At 60.7% G+C, this 17,914-nt stretch overlaps 1 protein-coding gene and 1 long non-coding RNA gene across 2 annotated transcripts; both read left to right on the forward strand.

Moving 5' to 3' along the window:
• The first annotated feature begins 75 nt into the window (after nucleotides 1–75).
• GATA1 (GATA binding protein 1) lies at nucleotides 76–11,827 on the forward strand. Its single transcript, XM_030970263.1, has 6 exons — nucleotides 76–187; nucleotides 4,653–4,816; nucleotides 6,108–6,374; nucleotides 8,558–8,703; nucleotides 10,277–10,402; nucleotides 11,458–11,827. The coding sequence occupies exons 1-6, from the start codon at nucleotides 150–152 to the stop codon at nucleotides 11,779–11,781; spliced, it is 1,065 nt and encodes a 354-aa protein (XP_030826123.1). The 5' UTR covers nucleotides 76–149; the 3' UTR covers nucleotides 11,782–11,827.
• Nucleotides 11,828–14,148: 2,321 nt separating this feature from the next.
• LOC115916551 lies at nucleotides 14,149–17,687 on the forward strand. Its single transcript, XR_004061607.1, has 4 exons — nucleotides 14,149–14,244; nucleotides 14,758–14,840; nucleotides 17,495–17,549; nucleotides 17,634–17,687. It is a non-coding gene; the product is annotated as an uncharacterized LOC115916551 (long non-coding RNA).
• Nucleotides 17,688–17,914: the final 227 nt, after the last annotated feature.

The raw sequence follows: 17,914 nt of genomic DNA on the forward strand, positions 1-17,914 counted from the left end.
TCGGATTTTGGGCAAAATCCCCCGGATTTGGGGTGAAAACCTCGGATTTTGGGGTGAAAACCTCGGATTTTGGGCAAAATCCCCCGGATTTGGGGTGAAAACCTCGGATTTGGGGCCAGAGCTGCAGCAGGAAATGAAAACCACCCAGGATGGACCCAAAACCTCCAGATTTGAGCCCAAATCGCAGGTGAGGAGAGAAAAAAAATCTTCATTTTGGGGGTTGGAAACGTGGGGCGGAAAATGTTCAGTTTCAGGGTGAGAATTGCTGAGTTTTGTTACAAAATCCCCAATTTCAGGCTGCAAATTTCCAGTTTTACAGGGAAAACTTTCAGCTTTGCCTTGAAAAGCCCAAATTTAGATTAAAACTCCCAGTTTTGGGTTGGAACTCCTAATTTTGGGTGAAGACTGCCAGTTTTGGGTTGGAATTTGTAATTTTGAGCTGAAACATCCAAATTTTTGGGGTTGCTAATAGAAATTCCAGGCTGAAAATTCCAATTTTGGGTGGAGAATCTCCAGTTTTTGGGGCAGAAAATGCCGAATTTGGGGTAAAAAGACTGACTTTGGTGCCAAAAATGAGAATTTTGGACCAAAAAAAAATCTCCAAATTTTGTTATTAAGGTCAAAATTCTCAGTTTGGTGTCTGAAAGCCCCAATCTGGGAGTGAATTTAACAATTTCAGATAAAACTGCCTCATTTCAGGGGAAAACCACCCAGGTTTGGGACTCGGCTCCATTTCTCCTGGGAACCCCAATTTTGTGTCCTGGAAATGCAAAATTTGGGGCTGAAATCCCCTGGTTTGTTACCAAAAAAATGAACTTAGGACTGAAAATCCCCATTTTGATGCCAACACGGTGAATTTCAGGCTGAAAACCCCAAACTTTGGCTGGAAATGCTGAATTTTACCCTGAAACCTCAAATTTTGGGCTGGAAGTCCTGAACTTTGGTCCAAAGATCTCAAATTTTAGGTTGAAACCCCTGAATTTTACCCTGAAATTCAAAATTTGTTGCTCCCGACTCCATTTTTCCCTCAAAAATGTTCTTTTTTTGGGTTTATTGAGGCCTAAAAATGTCAAATTTGGGGCTCAAAAATCCCCATTTTGCTGCTGAAAATCCCAAATTTTTACTCGACAGCCTCAAATTTCATGGTGGAAACTTCACTTTTGGGCCAAAACTGACAAATTTTAGGTTCATTTCCTTGTTCTTTCCCTTAAAATCTCAAATTTTGGGGCTAAAAATGCCAAATTTCTGTATTTATGGGTCAAACATCCAATTTTCGAAAAAAAAAAGAAATCAGCTTGAAAATTGCAGATTTCGAGCTGAAAACGTCAAATTTGTGGCTGAAATCCCTGAAATTTGGGCCAAAACCCCCAAATTTGGGGTGTCAGGTTCTGATATTGGGGTAAAAGCCCTGAAATTTGGGGTGCCAGGCTGAAATTTGGGGTGCCAGGCTGGAATTTGGGGTGCCAGTTCTCAGTTTTGGGCTGAATTGGAGGGGTCACTGCCAAATTTGGGGTGCTGGTCCCATTTTGGGGTGTCAGTGTGGAATTTGGGGTGCCATTCCCGTTTTTGGGGTGTCGGTGTGGAATTTGGGGTGCCACTCCCATTTTTGGGGTGCCATTCCCATTTTTGGGCTGTCCCCCCATTTTTGGGGTGCCGTTTTTGGGGTGTCCCTCCGTGCCCAGGCCCTGTCCCCGCTCTGGGGTGTCTGTCCGGTTTTGGGGGTGCCATTCCCGGTTTTGGGGTGCTGGTTTTGGGGTGTCTGTCCCCCAGGCCCTGTCCCCGCTCTGGGCTGTCAGTGTGGAATTTGGGGGTGCCATTCCCCATTTATGGGGTGCCATTCCCATTTTTGGGGTGCCATTCCCATTTTGGGGTGCCGTTTTTGGGGTGTCCCCGTGGCCAGGCCCTGCTCCCTCTCTGGGGTGCCACTCCCTCTCCCATTCCCCGTTTTTGGGCTGTCCCCCCATTTTTGGGGTGCCGTTTTTGGGGTGTCCCTCTGTGCCCAGGCCCTGTCCCCACTCTGGGCTGTCAGTGTGGAATTTGGGGGTGCCATTCCCATTTTTGGGGTGCCATTGCCGTTTTTGGGCTGTCCCCCCATTTTTGGGGTGCCATCGCCGTTTTTGGGGTGTCCCCGTGGCCAGGCCCTGTCCCCTCTCTAGGGTGCCATTCCCATTTTTGGGGGGCCATTTTTGGGGTGCCATCGCCGTTTTCGGGGTGTCCCGGTGCCCAGGCCCTGCCCCCGCTCTGGGGTGCCATTCCCCATTTTTGGGGTGCCATTCCCCATTTTGGGGTGCCATTGCCTTTTCGGGGTGTCCCGGTGGCCAGGCCCTGCCCCCGCTCTGGGGTGCCATTCCCATTTTTGGGGTGCCATTCCCATTTTGGGGTGCCATCGCCGTTTTTGGGGTGTCCCGGTGCCCAGGCCCTGCCCCCGCTCTGGCCGGAGCTGATAAAGGCCCCGGCCCCGCCCGGCCCCCCCGCAACCGCCGCGGCCCCCGGATCTGATAAGGCCTTATCAGCGCCGGGCAGCCCCGGGGCCGTTACCGCCCCCCCGGCCTGCGCCCCAAAACCCCCAGAGCGCCCCAAACCCCCAGAGCGCCCCCAGATCCCCCAAACCCCGCGGGCCCCGCAGCGCCAGGTGAGCTCCGAGCCCCCAGACCCGCCCAGGGCCCCCCCAGATTTTGGGGTGTCCAAGGGGGGGGGGAGGGGCAGGGGTGGGGTCCTGGAGCCCCTCCCACCCTTCCCCCGTGTCCGTCTGTCTGTCCGGGCCAGGACAGCGGGACAGGGACGGACACGGCGGCTCCAGGTCAGGGACCCCCCCGGGTTTGGGGGTTCGGGGGGGTCCGGGGGGGAGGGACCCCAAAACGGGGCACCGGGGGGGTGGGGGTCCCACTTTGGGGATTTTGGGGTTCGGGGGCACCCAGGGGTTTTGGGGTCCCTGGCTTGGGGATTTTGGGGTTCGGGGGTCCCAGTTTGGGGATTTTGGGGTTCAGGGGTCTCTGGTTTGGGGATTTTGGGGTTCGGGGGTCCCAGTTTGGGGATTTTGGGGTTCAGGGGTCTCTGGTTTGGGGATTTTGGGGTTCGGGGGTCCCAGTTTGGGGATTTGGGGGTTTGGGGGCACCCAGGGGTTTGGGGGTCCCAGTTTGGAGATTTGAGGATTTTGGGGTTTGGGAGCCCCCAATTTGGCGTTTTGGGGTCCTTGGTTTGAGGATTTTGGGGTTTGGGGCTGCCCAGTTTGGAGATTTTGGGGTTCGGGGGTGCCCGGTTTTCTTGGGGGTTCAGGGGTCCCCAGGGGTTTGGGGGTCCCCACTTCGGGAATTTTGGGGTTTGGGGCTGCCCATTTTGGGGTGGTCGGGGTTTGGGGGCACCCGGGGGTTTGGGGGTTCCCAGGAGTTTTGGGATCCCCGGTTTGGAGATTTTGGGTTTTGGGGGTGCCCGGTTTGGGGTGGTTGAGGTTTGGGGGTCCCCAGAGTTCGGGGGTCCCCAGTTTGGGGTGGTCAGAGTTTGGGGGTTCCCAGGGGCTCGGGGGTCCCCATTTGGGGGATTTGGGAGTTCCCAGTTTGGGGATTTTGGGGTTTGGGGGCACACGGGGATTTGGGGGTCCCCGGTTTCAAATTTTGGGATTTGGGGGTCACTGGTTTGGGGTTTGGGGATTTCGGGGTTTGGGGGTTCCCGGGTTCGGGACCCCCCGGTTTGGGGATTTTGGAGTTCGGGAGCCCCCAATTTAGGAATTTCAGGGTTTGGGGCAGAATTGTGGGGGGGTGGCCGTGACCCCCGATTTGGGCAGCCTGAGAGTTTGGGGTCCTGGGGGTCCAGAGCGTCATTTGGGGGGCACTCAGGGGTCTGGGGCTTTGGGGTCACTCAGGGGTTTGGGGCGCTCATGTGGGGTCCCACAGGATCTCGGGGTGCTGATCTGGGGTCACTCAGGGGTTTTTGGGGTTTTTGGGGTGCTGACCTGGGCTCTCTCTGCAGGCACACCCTGTGCTGGTTTTGGGGTGCTGATTTGGGGTCCCACAGGGGGTTTTGGGATGCACATTTGGGTTTTTGGGGTGCTGACCCGGGCTCTCTCTGCAGGCACACCCCCCGTGCCGGGTTTGGGGTCCCACAGGGATTTTGGGGTTTTTGGGGTGCACATTTGGGGTTTTGGGGTGCACATTTGGGTTTTTGGGGTGCACATTTGGGGTTTTTGGGTGCTGACCCGGGCTCTCCCTGCAGGCACACCCCGTACCGGGTTTGGGGTCCCACGGGGATTTTGGGGTTTTTGGGGTGCACATTCGGGGTTTTTGGGGTGCACATTTGGGTTTTTGAGTGCTGACCCGGGCTCTCCCTGCAGGCACACCCCGTACCGGTTGGGCCGTTGGGGTGCACATTTGGTGAGTGCACTCTCCTGCAGGCACACCCCCGTGCGTTTTGGGGTGCACATTTGGGGTTTTTGGGGTGCTGACCCGGGCTCTCTCTGCAGGCACACCCCGTGCTGGGTTTGGGGTGCAGATTTGGGGTTTTGGGTTTTTGGGGTGCACATTCGGGGTTTTGGGGTGCTGACCCGGGCTCTCTCTGCAGGCACATCCCGTGCTGGGTTTGGGGTGCAGATTTGGGGTTTTGGGTTTTTGGGGTGCACATTTGGGGTTTTGGGGTGCTGACCCGGGCTCTCCCTGCAGGCACACCCCCCGTGCCGGGTTTGGGGTCCCCATGGAGTTTGTGACGCTGGGGGGGCCGGAGGGGCCCCCCCCGTTCCCGGACGAGGCCGCAGCGTTCCTGGGGCTGGGGGCGCCCGAGGGGCCGGAGCCGGGGGGGCTGCTGGGGCCCTTCCCCCCCGCGCCAGGTACCCCGGGGCACCCCTGGGTCACCTGTACCTGTGTCACCTGGGTCACCCCGGGGCACCCCTGGGTCACCCCTGGGTCACCTGGGTCACCCCTGGGTCACCCCTGGGTCACACCCCCCGTCACCTCTGTATCACCCCCTGGGTCACCTGGGTCACCCCCCCATGTCACCCGTACCTGTGTCACCCCCATGTCACCCCCGTGTCACTTCTGTCACCTGGGTCACCTCTGTGTCACCCCCCGTGTCACGAGTCACCCCTCTGTCACCCCCCTGTCACCTGTGTCCCCCCAGTGTCCCCCCAGTGTCCCCTGTGTCCCCTTTGTCCCCCCCATCCCCTGTCCCCTCTGTCCCAGCCACCCCCTTTGTCCCCTCAAAGCCCCACAACCCCCTGTGTCCCTCCATCCCCCAATGTCCCCATGTCCCCTTGGCCCTGGCAGCTGTCCCTCCTTGTCCCCAGTGTCCCCCCATGTCCCCCCTGCCCCCCAGGCCCTCTCTGTCCCCTTGTCCCCAACGCACCCCCATGCCCCCCATGTCCCTAATGTCCCCTCCCTGTCACAGCTGTCCCCTGTGTCCCTGACGTCCCCCATGTTCCTCCCCCCATGCCCCTAATGCCCCCCGTGTCCCCTCCATGTCCCCAGTGTCCCCATGGCCCAATGTCCCCCCATCCCTAACGTCCCTGTGTCCCCCCCCGTCCCTAATGTCCCCCCGTGTCCCCGCCATGTCCCTGATGTTCCCAATGTCCCCCCGTGTCCCCACATTGTCCCTGCTGTCCCCGCTGTCCCCAATGCCCCCGCATTGTCCCCCCTGTCCCTGACATCCCCTCCTGTCCCCCCTGTCCCCAGGCTGCCTGTCCCTGATGTCCCCCCCCGTCTCCAGGCCACCTGTCCCTGGTGTCCCCAAGGCCCCCCCGTGTCCCTGATGTCCCCCATGTCCCCAGTTCCCCCCCTCGGTGTCCCCCCTGTCCCTGACATCCCTCCCCTGATGTCCCCAGGCCGGCTGTCCCTGGTGCCCTGGGCTGGGGGGGGTCCCCAATGTCCCCACAATGGCCCCACAATGTCCCCAATGTCCCCGATGTCCCCGGTGTCCCCAATGTCCCCACAATGTCCCCAATGTCCCCAGTGTCTCCAGTGTCCCCACAATGTCCCCAATGTCCCCCGTGTCCCCAATGTCCCCAATGTCCCCAATGTCCCCAGGCCGGCTGTCCCTGGTGCCCTGGGCTGGGGGGGGTCCCCGGTGTCCCCACAATGTCCCCAATGTCCCCACAATGTCCCCAATGTCCCCAATGTCCCCAGGCCGGCTGTCCCTGGTGCCCTGGGCTGAGGGGGGGGCCCTGGGGGGTCCCCCCACAAGTCCCCGATGCCCCCGTGTCCCAATGCCGCAGTCCCCAGGCCGCTGCCATGGGACCCTGGGCTGCGCCCCGGACCCCCAGCTGGGGCAATGGACCCACAATGCCAACGGGATCTGTCCCAGGCCGGCTGTCCTGGTGCCCTGGGCGGGAGGGGGCTGGGAACCCTCTGGCCCGGACGCCCGGTTGGAGACTGCGCAGCCCGCAACGGAACGCACGGGAAACGGAACTGCCGGAGACCGGATAGCTGGGAACGGAGCGGGACGGGAACCGGGAACGGAACGGGAACGGGATAGACTGGGAACGGGAGACGGGAACGGGATAGACTGGGAACGGGAGCGGGATAGACTGGGAATGGGAACGGGAACGGGATAGACTGGGAACGGGAATGGGAACGGGATAGACTGGGAATGGGAACGGGATAGACTGGGAATGGGAACAGGAACGGATAGACTGGGAACGGGAACGGGAACGGGAACGGGATAGACTGGGAATGGGAACGGGATAGACTGGGAACGGGAATGGGGAACAGGAAAGGGAACGGGATGGAGCGGGAATGGGATAGACTGGGAACGGGAATGGGAACGGGAACGGGATAAACTGGGAACGGGAACAGGAACGGGAGCGGGAATGGGAACGGGAACGGGAACGGGAGCGGGAATGGGAACGGGAGCCGGAATGGGATAGACTGGGAATGGGAATGGGATAGAGTGAGATAGATTGGGAATGGGACTGGGGGGCACTGGGATAGACTGGGATATACTGGGAATGGGACTGGGATAGACTGGGATAGATAGACTGGGAATGGGATAAACTGGGAATGGGACTGGGATAGACTGGGATAGATAGACTGGGAATGGGATAAACTGGGAATGGGACTGGGGGGGACTGGGATGGACTGGGCGTGAACTGGGGGGGAATGGGAGGGACTGGGACTGGTGGGGCTCACTGGGGGGCACTGGTTCATACTGGGATGCACTGGGGAGCTTACTGGGGTTGCACTGGTTTATAGTGGAGCTGGTACTGGTCCATACTGGGGCACAGGCTGGTTTTGTTGGCTTGTGCTGGTTTGTGCTGGCCCATACTGGTTTATACTGGCTTATACTGGTATCTGCTGTTCCATAGCAGTCTGTATTGGTTTATACTGGTCCATGCTGGTTTATACTGGTGCAGGATATCCTACAGTGGTCTGTACTGGTTTATACTGGTGCCTGCTGTTCTATAGCAGTCTGTGCTGGTTTTTAGTGGTCTGTACTGGTTTATAGTGGTCTGTACTGGTTTATACTGGTTTGTACTGGTTTATACTGGTGCAGGATATCCTATAGTGGTCTGTACTGGTTTATACTGGTTTACACTGGTGCAGGACATTCTATACTAGTCTGTATTTATTTAAACTGGAGCTCACTGTTCCATACTGGTCTGTACTGGTTTATACTGGTGTAGGATATTTTATAGTGGTCTATACTGGTTTATACTGGTGCAGGACATTCTGTACTGGTCTGTACTGGTTTATACTGGTGCCTGCTGTTCCACAGTGGTCCGTACTGGTCCATACTGGTTTATACTGGTTGATACTGGGCAGAGTGTGGGAACTGGGGGTGGGTGCTGGGCTGTGTGCTCTGGTGGTCCATGTGGGTTTGTACTGGTGTGTACTGGTTTATACTGGTTTATAATGGTGTGTACTGGTGTGTAGTGGTTTATACTGGTCTGTACTGGTCTGTACTGGTTTATACTGGTCCGTACTGGTTTATACTGGGCAGAAAGTCTGAACTTCGTGGGTATTGGGGGGGTGCTGCCCTCTGGTGGTCTGTACTGGTTTATACTGGGCCATATGGTCTGTACTGGTCCATACTGGTCCATATTGGTCCATACTGGTCCGTATTGGTCCATACTGGTGTGTACTGGTCCATACTGGTCCGTACTGGTCGTACTGGTCCGTACTGGTCCGTACTGGTTTATACTGGTCCGTACCAGCTCTCACTGGTCCGTACTGGTCCATACTGGTCCGTACTGGTCCATACTGGTCCGTACTGGTCCATACTGGTCTGTACTGGTCCATACCGGTCCATACCGGTCCATACCGGTCCATACTGGTCCATACCGGTCCGTACCGGTCCATACTGGTCCATACCGGTCCATACTGGTCCATACCGGTCCATACTGGTCCATACCGGCCCATACCGGCCCATACCGGCCCATACCGGCTCTCACTGGCCCGTACTGGTCCATACTGGTCCATACTGGTCCGTACCGGTCCATACTGGTCCATACTGGTCCATACTGGTCCATACCGGTCCGTACCGGTCCATACTGGCCCGTACTGGTCCATACCGGCCCATACCGGCCCATACCGGTCCATACTGGTCCGTACCGGCTCTCACTGGTCCGTACTGGCAGAGGCGCGCGAGTGCGTGAACTGCGGGGCGACGGCGACGCCGCTGTGGCGCCGGGACGGCACCGGGCACTACCTGTGCAACGCCTGCGGGCTCTACCACCGGCTCAACGGGCACAACCGGCCCCTGATCCGCCCCAAGAAACGCCTGGTGAGAGCCCCGGCACCGCGGCGGCAAACACACCCCAAATACACCCCAAATAGACCCTGAAATACCCCAAATACACCCCAAATACACCCTGAAATACCCCAAATAGACCCCAAACACACCCCAAACACACCAAATACACCAAAATACACCCCAAACACACCCCGAATACCCCAAATATACCCCAAAACCTAAATACCCCAAATAGACCCCAAATACACCCCGAAATACCCCAAATATACCCCAAAACCACCCCAAACACACCCTGAAATACCCCAAATATACCCCAAACACACCCTAAACACACCCCGAATACCCCAAATAGACCCCAAATACACCCCAAAATACCCCAAAACACCCATACCCCAAATATACCCCAAATACACCCCAAATACACCCTGAAATACCCCAAATATACCCCAAACACACCCCGAAATATCCCAAATATACCCCAAACACACACCAAACACACCCCAAATATACCCCAAATACACCAAAATATACCCCAAATACACCCCGGGAGCCCAAACACACCCATGAGCCCAAATACACCCCAAAAATACCCCAAATACATCAAAATACACCCCAAACATGCCCCAAATACACCCTGGGAGCCCAAATACACCCCAAAACCACCCCGGGACCCCAAAATAACCCTGGCACCCCAAAACCACCCCAAATACACCCCAAAACCACCCTGGGGCCCCAACATAACCCTGGGAACCCCCAAAGCAGCCCGGGGACCCCAAAATACACCTAGGAACCCTAAAATAGCCCTGGTCAGCCCCAAAACCCCCCAGGGACCCTAAAATAACCCTGGGAACCTCAAAAACACACCGGGGACCCCAAAATCCATCTAGCGGACCCCAGGTCTCCCAGGGACCCCCAAATTCCCCCCAAACCCAAATCCCCCTCGGGTCCCTCCCAGCTACCCCCCAAAACCCCCCAAATCCCCCCCAAACCCCTCCTTACACCCCAAAATCCCCTCTAGTCCCCCCCAGACACCCCAAATTCCCCTAAACCCTCCTCACATCCGAAAATTCTCTCTGGTCCCCCCCAAAATCCCCCAAACCCCTTCTTGCACCCCCAACTCCCCTTTTAGTCTCCCCAAACCCTTTCCTAAGGCCCCAAATCCACCCCAAACCCCCTCTCAGTGCCCCCCAAACCCCTCTCAGTGCCCCCCAAACCCCTCTCAGTGCCCCCAAATCCCCTTTATGCCCCCAAAATCCTCTCCTAGTGCCCCCAAATCCCCTCTCAGTGCCCCTAAATCCCCTCTGTCCCCCCCAATCCCCTCTCAGTGCCCCTAAACCCCTTTTACCCCCCAAACCCCTTCCAGTACCCCCAAACCCCTTGGAGTCCCCCCAATCCCCCCTCAGTGCCCCCCAATCCCCTCTCAGTGCCCCCAAACCCTCTCTGCTCTCCCAAATCCCCTCCAAGTGCCCCCAAATCCTCTCTCAGTGCCCCCAAACCCCCTTTACCCCCCAAATCCCTTCTCAGTGCCCCCAAACCCCCTCTGTCCCCCCAATCCCCTCCCAGCGCCCCCAAACCCCCTCGTTTACCCGACCCCCTCTGGCAGCTGGTGAGCAAACGCGCCGGCACCGTCTGCAGCAACTGCCAGACCAGCACGACCACGCTGTGGAGGCGCAGCCCCCGCGGGGAGCCCGTGTGCAACGCCTGCGGCTTGTACTACAAACTGCACCGGGTGAGGGACCCAAAATATCCCAAAAACAACCCTAAAATATCCCAAAATATCCCAAAATATCCCTAAAATATCCCTGAGATACCCCACACCCCGTGTGCAACGCCTGCGGCTTGTACTACAAACTGCACCGGGTGAGGGACCCAAAATATCCCAAAACAACCCCAAAATATCCCAAAATATCCCTAAAATATTCCCCGGCGCCCATAAAAAACTACTAAAATCAAACATAAATACCTAAAATCCCCAACCTGCTTGTACTACAAACTGCACCGGGTGAGGGACCCAAAATATCCCAAAATATCCCCAAAATACCCCAAAATATCCCAAAATATCCCCAAATATCCCAAAATACCCCCAAAATACCCCAAACCCCGTGTGCAACGCCTGCGGGCTCTACTACAAACTGCACCGGGTGAGGGACCCCAAATATCCCAAAATATCCCTTAAATATCCCTAAAATAGCCCAAAATATCCCAAAATATCCCCAGATATTCCCAAAATACCCCAAAATACCCCAAAATACCCCCCAAAATACCCCAAAATACCCCCCAAAATACCCCAAAATACCCCAAAATACCCCCAAAATACCCCACACCCCGTGTGCAACGCCTGCAGCTTGTACTACAAACTGCTCCAGGTGAGGGACCCCAAAATATCCCCAAATATCCCCAAAATATCCCAAAATACCCCAAACCATCCCTGAAACGCCCCCAAACGCCCCTGAGTCCCCCCAGAACCGCCCCAGGACACCCAAGGACCCCAAACCCGCCCGGTTCTGAGCTCGGGGAGCGGGAGCGGGAAGGGATTGTGGGGCTCAGTCACCGATGGAGGTGGGCTGGGAACTGTGGGGGTGTCCCCCCAGATCCCGGATTCCAGAATCTCCCTTGGATTTGGGGACCCCCCGGGATTTTGGGGACCCCCCCCCGGATTTTGGGGACCCCCCCGGATTTTGGGCCCCCTCCTGGGTTTTGGGACCCTCACCCGGGTTTGGGGATGCCCCCCCAGATTTGGGGACCCCCCGTTTTGGGCCCCCCCGAACCCCGTTTCCCCCGCAGGTGAACCGGCCGCTGACGATGCGCAAGGACGGCATCCAGACCCGCAACCGCAAGGTCTCGGCCAAGGGCAAGAAGCGGCGCCAGGGGGGGGGCGCCGGGCCCGGGGGGGTCCCCGAGACCTCGGCGGGGCCCCCCCTGCTGCCCCCGCCCGCGCCCCCCCAGCCGCCCCCCGAGGACCCGGCCGCGCTGTTCGCGCTCGGGCCGCTGGTGCTGTCCGGGCCGCTGCTGCCCTTCCCCGGCCCCGCCGCGCCCTTCCTGGCGGCCGAATTCGGGCCCGGGCCCGGCCCCGGCGCGGCGCCCCCCGGGCTCAGCCCGCAGCTCTAGCGGGGCGGGGTCCCCAGTACAGCTCGGTACCGACACAGAGCCCGGCTCGGCCTCGTTCTTTGGGGGGGGGGGCGGGTGGGGGCGGTGTCTGGGGGGAACCACAGAAATCTTCAATAAAGGGGCTCCCCCACCGTGGACAACGAATGGTTGGATCCAAGATGGCGGCCTCCATGGGGCATGGGCAATATGGCGGCCTCCATTAACACAGCCAATATGGCGCCCTCTATGAGGGCAACCAACATGGCGGCCTCCATGGCACAACCAACATGGCGGCCTCCATGGGGCATGGGCAATATGGCGGCCCCCATGGGCACAAGCAGCATGGCGGACCGTAAAGCGGCGGCCCCGCCAGGCCCCGCCCCTCATTTGAACCCCGCCCCACCACTGGACCACGCCCTTCGCTGACACGCCCATTTAAGCCCCTCCCCGCCATTCGCCATGCCACGGCCCAGTCGCGGCTGAACCACGCCCCCCTCATGGCCACGCCCCTTACTCGCGCTCCTGCCCCGCCCGCTCTTGACGTCATCACGGCGCGCCTCGCGCCAGCGTCGCGCGGGGCTGCAGGTGAGTGAGGCGGCTCCGGCCCCGCCCGGGACCCCCGAACCCCTCCGGAGCCCCCCCGGGACCCCCCGGGACCCCCGAACCCCTCCGGAGCCCCCCCGGGACCCCCCGGAGCCCCCCAGGACCCCCGGACCCTCCCCGGCCCATGGAGCCCCCGGCCCCGTCCCTGCCCCTCCCTCCGGCCCCGTTTGTTTCCCGCCCGTCCCGCCCCCGCTGTCCCGGGCCCGCCCCCGGTATGCCCCGGTATGTCCCGGTATGTCCCGCTGTGCCCCGCCCCGCTGTGCCCCGGTATCCCCCGCTGTGCCCCGCTGTGTCCCGGTATCCCCCGGTGTGCCCCGGTGTGCCCCGCTGTGCCCCGGTATGCCCTGGTGTGCCCCGCTGTGTCCCGGTATCCCCCGGTGTGCCCCGCTGTGCCCCGCTGTGCCCCTGTGCCCCGCTGTGCCCCGGTATCGGTGTGCCCGGTATCCCGGTATCCCCGGTGTGCCCCGCTGTGCCCCGGTGTGCCCCGGTATGCCCGGTATGCCCCGGTGTGCCCCGGTGTGCCCCGCTGTGCCCCGGTTGTGTCCCGGTGTGCCCCGGTGTGCCCCGCTGTGCCCCGGTATGTCCCGGTGTGCCCCGGTGTGCCCCGGTGTGCCCCGCTGTGCCCCGGTATGCCCCGCTGTGCCCCGCTGTGCCCCCGGTATCCGTGTGGTGTGTGCCCCCTGCGGTGTGCCCCGGTGTGCCCCGCTGTGCCCCGGTATGCCCCGGTGTGCCCCTGTGCCCCGGTATGTGCCCGGTGTGCCCCGGTGTGCCCCGGTATGCCCCGGTATGTCCCGGTGTGCCCCGGTATGTCCCGGTATGTCCCGGTGTGCCCCGCTGTGCCCCGCTGTGCCCCGCTGTGCCCCGCCCCGTGTCCCCCCAGTCCCCGCACAGTGTCCCCCGGTGTCCCCCCGGTGTCCCATTCTGTCCATCTCCGCTGTCCCGCTGTTCCCCCCGGTGTCCCCCATTGTCCCCTGACCCGTGTCCCCCGGTATCCTCCCACGGTGTCCGCTCTGTCCCCGCTCTGTCCCCATTGTCCCCTCCCTCGTGTCCTCCCATATCCCCCGCATTGTCCCCCACTGTCCCTAACCCGTGTCCCCCCATTGTCCCCACTGTCCCTAACCCGTGTCCCCCCCCATTGTCCCCACTGTCCCTAACCCGTGTCCCCCCCCCACTGTCCCCCACTGTCCCTAACCCGTGTCCCCCATTGTCCCCACTGTCCCTAACCCGTGTCCCCCCCCATTGTCCCCGCACTGTCCCTAACCCGTGTCCCCCATTGTCCCCGCTGTCCCTAACCCGTGTCCCATTGTCCCTCGCTGTCCCTAACCCGTGTCCCCCCCCAGGCCCCCGCGATGCCCCCCCCCGCGCGCCGCTAGAGCCCCCCCGGCTGCCATGGTGAGAGGGGCGGGGCCAGCACAGGGCGGGGCAGGGGGCGGAGCCTGATGGGGCGTGGCCGGAGACCCCGCGCCCCGATATGGAGCGGGGTCCGCGCGCGGAGGGGGGCGGGGCTTCAGGTGGGCGGGGCCGCGCGGGCACGCCCAAACCGCCGGGCTCCATGTGGCTGCCACGGGGGTGGGCGTGGTCTGTGCGGAGGGGGCGTGTCCTAATTGGGCGTGGCCTTATGGGCCTCGCCTCCCATTGTACTTGAGGGTTCAGCGGGGGGTGGGGTTTTGTTATGGGCGGGGCTTAAGTGGGTGTGGTCGGTGAGCGTTGTTCGTGGGTGCTGTCTGTGTGGGCGTGGCCTGCGTGGGCGTGTCTGACGGAGGCTCCGCCCAGGGCCGCGCGGGGCGGCGGCTCCCCCAGCAGGGGGCGCTGTTCCAGGCGCGCCGGCGCGGGCGCGCGCGGGGCCGGAGGGCGGGGCTGGAGGCGGAGCTACAGCAGCTGGTAACGGGGGAGGGGACACCCCAAAAATGGGGGGGGGCTGGGACATGGGGGGGGCTGGGGGCGGAGCTACAGCAGCTGGTAACGGGGGAGGGGACACCCCAAAAATGGGGGGCGCGGGGACATGGGGGGGCTGGGGGCGGAGCTACAGCAGCTGGTAACGGGGGGAGGGGACTCCCAAAAATGGGGGCTGGGCGGGGCTGGAGCGCCACAGCACTTGTAACGGGGACCCCAAAAATGGGGGGCTTTGGGGGGGGCTGGGGCTACAGCAGCTGGTAACTGGGGGGGACCCCAAAAATGGGGTTTGGGGGGCTCTGGGTGGGGCGCTCCCGGTGTTGGGGTCATTGGGGGGGTCCTGGGTACCCCAAATTTTGGCCCCTTGTGGTGAAGGCCCAGGACAGCAGGAGCCCTTTGGGGGGGCCCCCCTGGTTTTTTGTGGGGTCCCTTTGGGGTGGGGGGGCTCCTGGGGGGTGGGGTGTCCCAGGACCCCCAGACCCCGACCCCCATGCCAAGCAGGATTTGGGGGCCGAGGCCGCAGCTCCCACCGGGACCGGGCTGGTCAGAGATGGAGGGCACGGGAACGGGCCCGGGGACGGACGGTACGGACAGCCCAGACACCCCCAAATAACACCCCAAACACCCCCAAATACCCACCCAAATATCCCCCAAATATCCCGCAAATATCCCCCAAATCCCACCCCAAGTATCTCCCAAATATCCCCTGAATCCCCAACAAATATCCCCCAAATACCCCCCCAAATATCCCCTGAATCCCCCAAATCCCACCCCAAATATCCCCCAAATCTCACCCCAAATATCCCTTGAATCCCTCCAAAATCGCACCGCAAATATCCCCCAAATATCCCCCAATCTCCCAAATCCCACCCCAAATATCCCCAAAACCCCTCCTCCCCCAAATTACCCCAAATACCCCTGAATCCCCCAAAAACCCCAAGTATCCCCCAAATACCCCCCCAAATATCCCCCAAATCTCACCCCAAATATCCCCCAAATCCCACCCCAAATATCCCCCAAATACCGCCCAAAATCCCCCCCAAATATCCCCTGAATCCCCAAATATCCCACCCCAAATATCCCCTGAATCCCCCTCCAAATCCCACCCCAAATATTTCCTGAATCCCCAAAATCCCCCCAAAATTCCCCCAAAATATCTCCTGAATTCCCCAAATCCTGCCCCCAAATGTCTCCTGAGTCCCCCCCAAATATCCCCCAAATCTTCTCTGAATTCCCCAAATCCCCCCCAAATCCTCCAAATTTTCCCAAAATTCCCCCAAAATTCTCCACAAATCCCCCGGAGCCCCCCAGTCCCCCCCAAATCTTCCGGAGTCTGGAAATCCCCTGAATTCTACAAATCCTATCAAATCCCCAAATTCCACCAAATCCCCCAAATCCTTCAAATCCCTCAAATCCCCCAAATTCCACCAAATCCCCCAAATCCTTCAAATCCCTCAAATCCCCCAAATTTCAGCAAATTCCCCAAATTTCTCCAAATCCCCCAAATTCTGCAAACTCCACCAAATTCCCCAAACCTCCTAAAACCCCAAATTTCACCAAATCCCCCAAATCCCCTCCCCCAAAATGTCGGGGTCTTTTTGGGGATTTTGGGGTCCCCCCGGGGTTTTGGGGTCCCGGGGGTTTTTTTTGGGGTCCCCCCTGACCTTTGGGTTCCCCTGGGGATTTTGGGGTCAGGGGGGTCTCCCCTAAACTCGGGGGTTCCCCCTGACCTTTGGGTTCCTCCCGGGGTTTTTGGGGTCCCCTGGGTGTTTTTGGGGTCCCCGGGGGGAATTTTGGGGTCTCTGGGTGTTTTTGGGGTTCCCCTGATGTTTAGGGTCCTCGGGGGGGGTTTTGGGGTCCCCTGGGTGTTTTTGGGACTCCCGGGGGGGATTTCGGGGTCCCCTGGGTATTTTGGGGTCCCCTGGGGATTTTTGGGGTCTCCCCTGATGTTTGGGGTCTCTGGGGTTTTTGGGGTCCCCTGGGTATTTTGGGGTCCCCTGAGTGTTTTTGGGGTCCCCTGGGGATTTTGGGGTCCCCTGGGGATTTTGGGGTCCCCGGGGTATTTTGGGGTCCCTGGGAGGTATTTTGGGATCTCCTGGGTATTTTGGGGTGCCCTGGGTATTTTGGGGTTCCCCAGGCAGTTTTTGGGGTCCCCGGGCAGTTTTTGGGGTCACCTGGGTGTTTCTGGGGTCCCCTGGCTGTTTTTGGGGTCCCCCCGGTTATTTTGGGGTCCCCCGGTTATTTTGGGGTCCCCTGGGGTATTTTGGGGTCCCCGGGCAGTTTTTGGGGTCTACTGGGGATTTTGGGACCCCCCGGTTATTTTGGGGTCCCCCGGTTATTTCGGGGTCCCCTGGCTGTTTTTGGGGTCCCCGTGGTGTTTTGGGGTCCCCTGGGATATTTTGGGGTGCCCGGGGGTGATTTCGGGGTCCCCTGGTGATTTCGGGGTGCCCCGGGTGATTTCGGGGTCCCCGGGGTGATTTCGGGGTCCCCCGGTTATTTTGGGGTCCCCTGGCTGTCCCGTTTTTGGGGTCCCCCGTGGTGTTTTGGGGTCCCCTGGATATTTGGGGTGATTTCGGGCCCGGGGGTGATTTCGGGGTCCCCTGCGGCCCCGGGGTGATTTCGGGGTCCCCTGGTGATTTCGGGTCCCTCGCCCTGGGGTATCGGGGCTGGGGGGTCCCCTGGCTGTTTTGGAGTCCCCGGGGGTGATTTCGGGGTCCCCTGGTGATTTCGGGGTCCCCTGGGTGTTTTCGGGGTCCCCCTGGGGGTGATTTCGGGGCCCCGGGGTGTTTCGGGGTCCCCGGTGCCCCGGGGTCCCCTGGGGTCGGGCGGCCCTGGGGTGATTTCGCCCGCCCCGGTGATTTCGGGGTCCCCCGGAGGGGCCGGGGTGATTTCGGGGTCCCCGGGGTGATTCGGGGGTGATTCGGGGTCCCTGGGGTGATTTCGGGGCCCCCGGGGTGATTTCGGGGTCCCCGGTTATTTTGGGGTCCCCTGGTGATTTCGGGGTCCCCCTGGCTGTTTCGGGGTCCCCTGGGGGTGATTTCGGGGTCCCCTGGCTATTTCGGGGTCCCTGGGGTGATTTCGGGGCCCGGGGTGCCTGCCCCTGGGGTGGCCCCTGGGCCCCTGGGGTGATTCGGGGTCCTCGGGGTGCCCCCGGGGGTGATTTCGGGGTCCCCCTGGGGGTGATTTCGGGGTCCCCGGGGGTGATTTCGGGGTCCCCCGACGCCGCTGTGTCCCGCAGCCTTGCCGCGTGCCCGGCGCTGCAGGAGCTGCTCCAGCGCTGCGTGCCCGTCCCGGTGAGCGCCGGCCCGGGTCCCCCCTCCCCTTTTGGGGTCCCTGCCCATCCCGGGGACCCCCTGACCCCCCCGTGCCCCCCCCAGTGCCGCCCGGCCAGCGACGAGGAGCTGCTGCTGGTGCACAGGTGGGCAGCGGGGGGTGCGGGGGGTTTGGGGGATTTGGGGATTTGGGGGGATTTGGGGGATTTGGGGGATTTGGGGGGATTTGGGGGATTTGGGGGATTTGAGGGGAATTGGGGGATTTGGGGAGTTTGGGGGAATTTGGGGGTGTTTCTGAGGGATTTGAGGGGATGGGGGGGAGAATTGGAGAATTTGGGGGGGGAGGATTTGGGGGGGTCTCTTTGGGATTTGGGGGGATTTGGGGG

The sequence above is a fragment of the Camarhynchus parvulus genome, unplaced genomic scaffold, assembly GCF_901933205.1.
Source record: "Camarhynchus parvulus unplaced genomic scaffold, STF_HiC, whole genome shotgun sequence".
In the NCBI taxonomy this organism is placed as follows: Eukaryota; Metazoa; Chordata; class Aves; order Passeriformes; family Thraupidae; genus Camarhynchus; species Camarhynchus parvulus.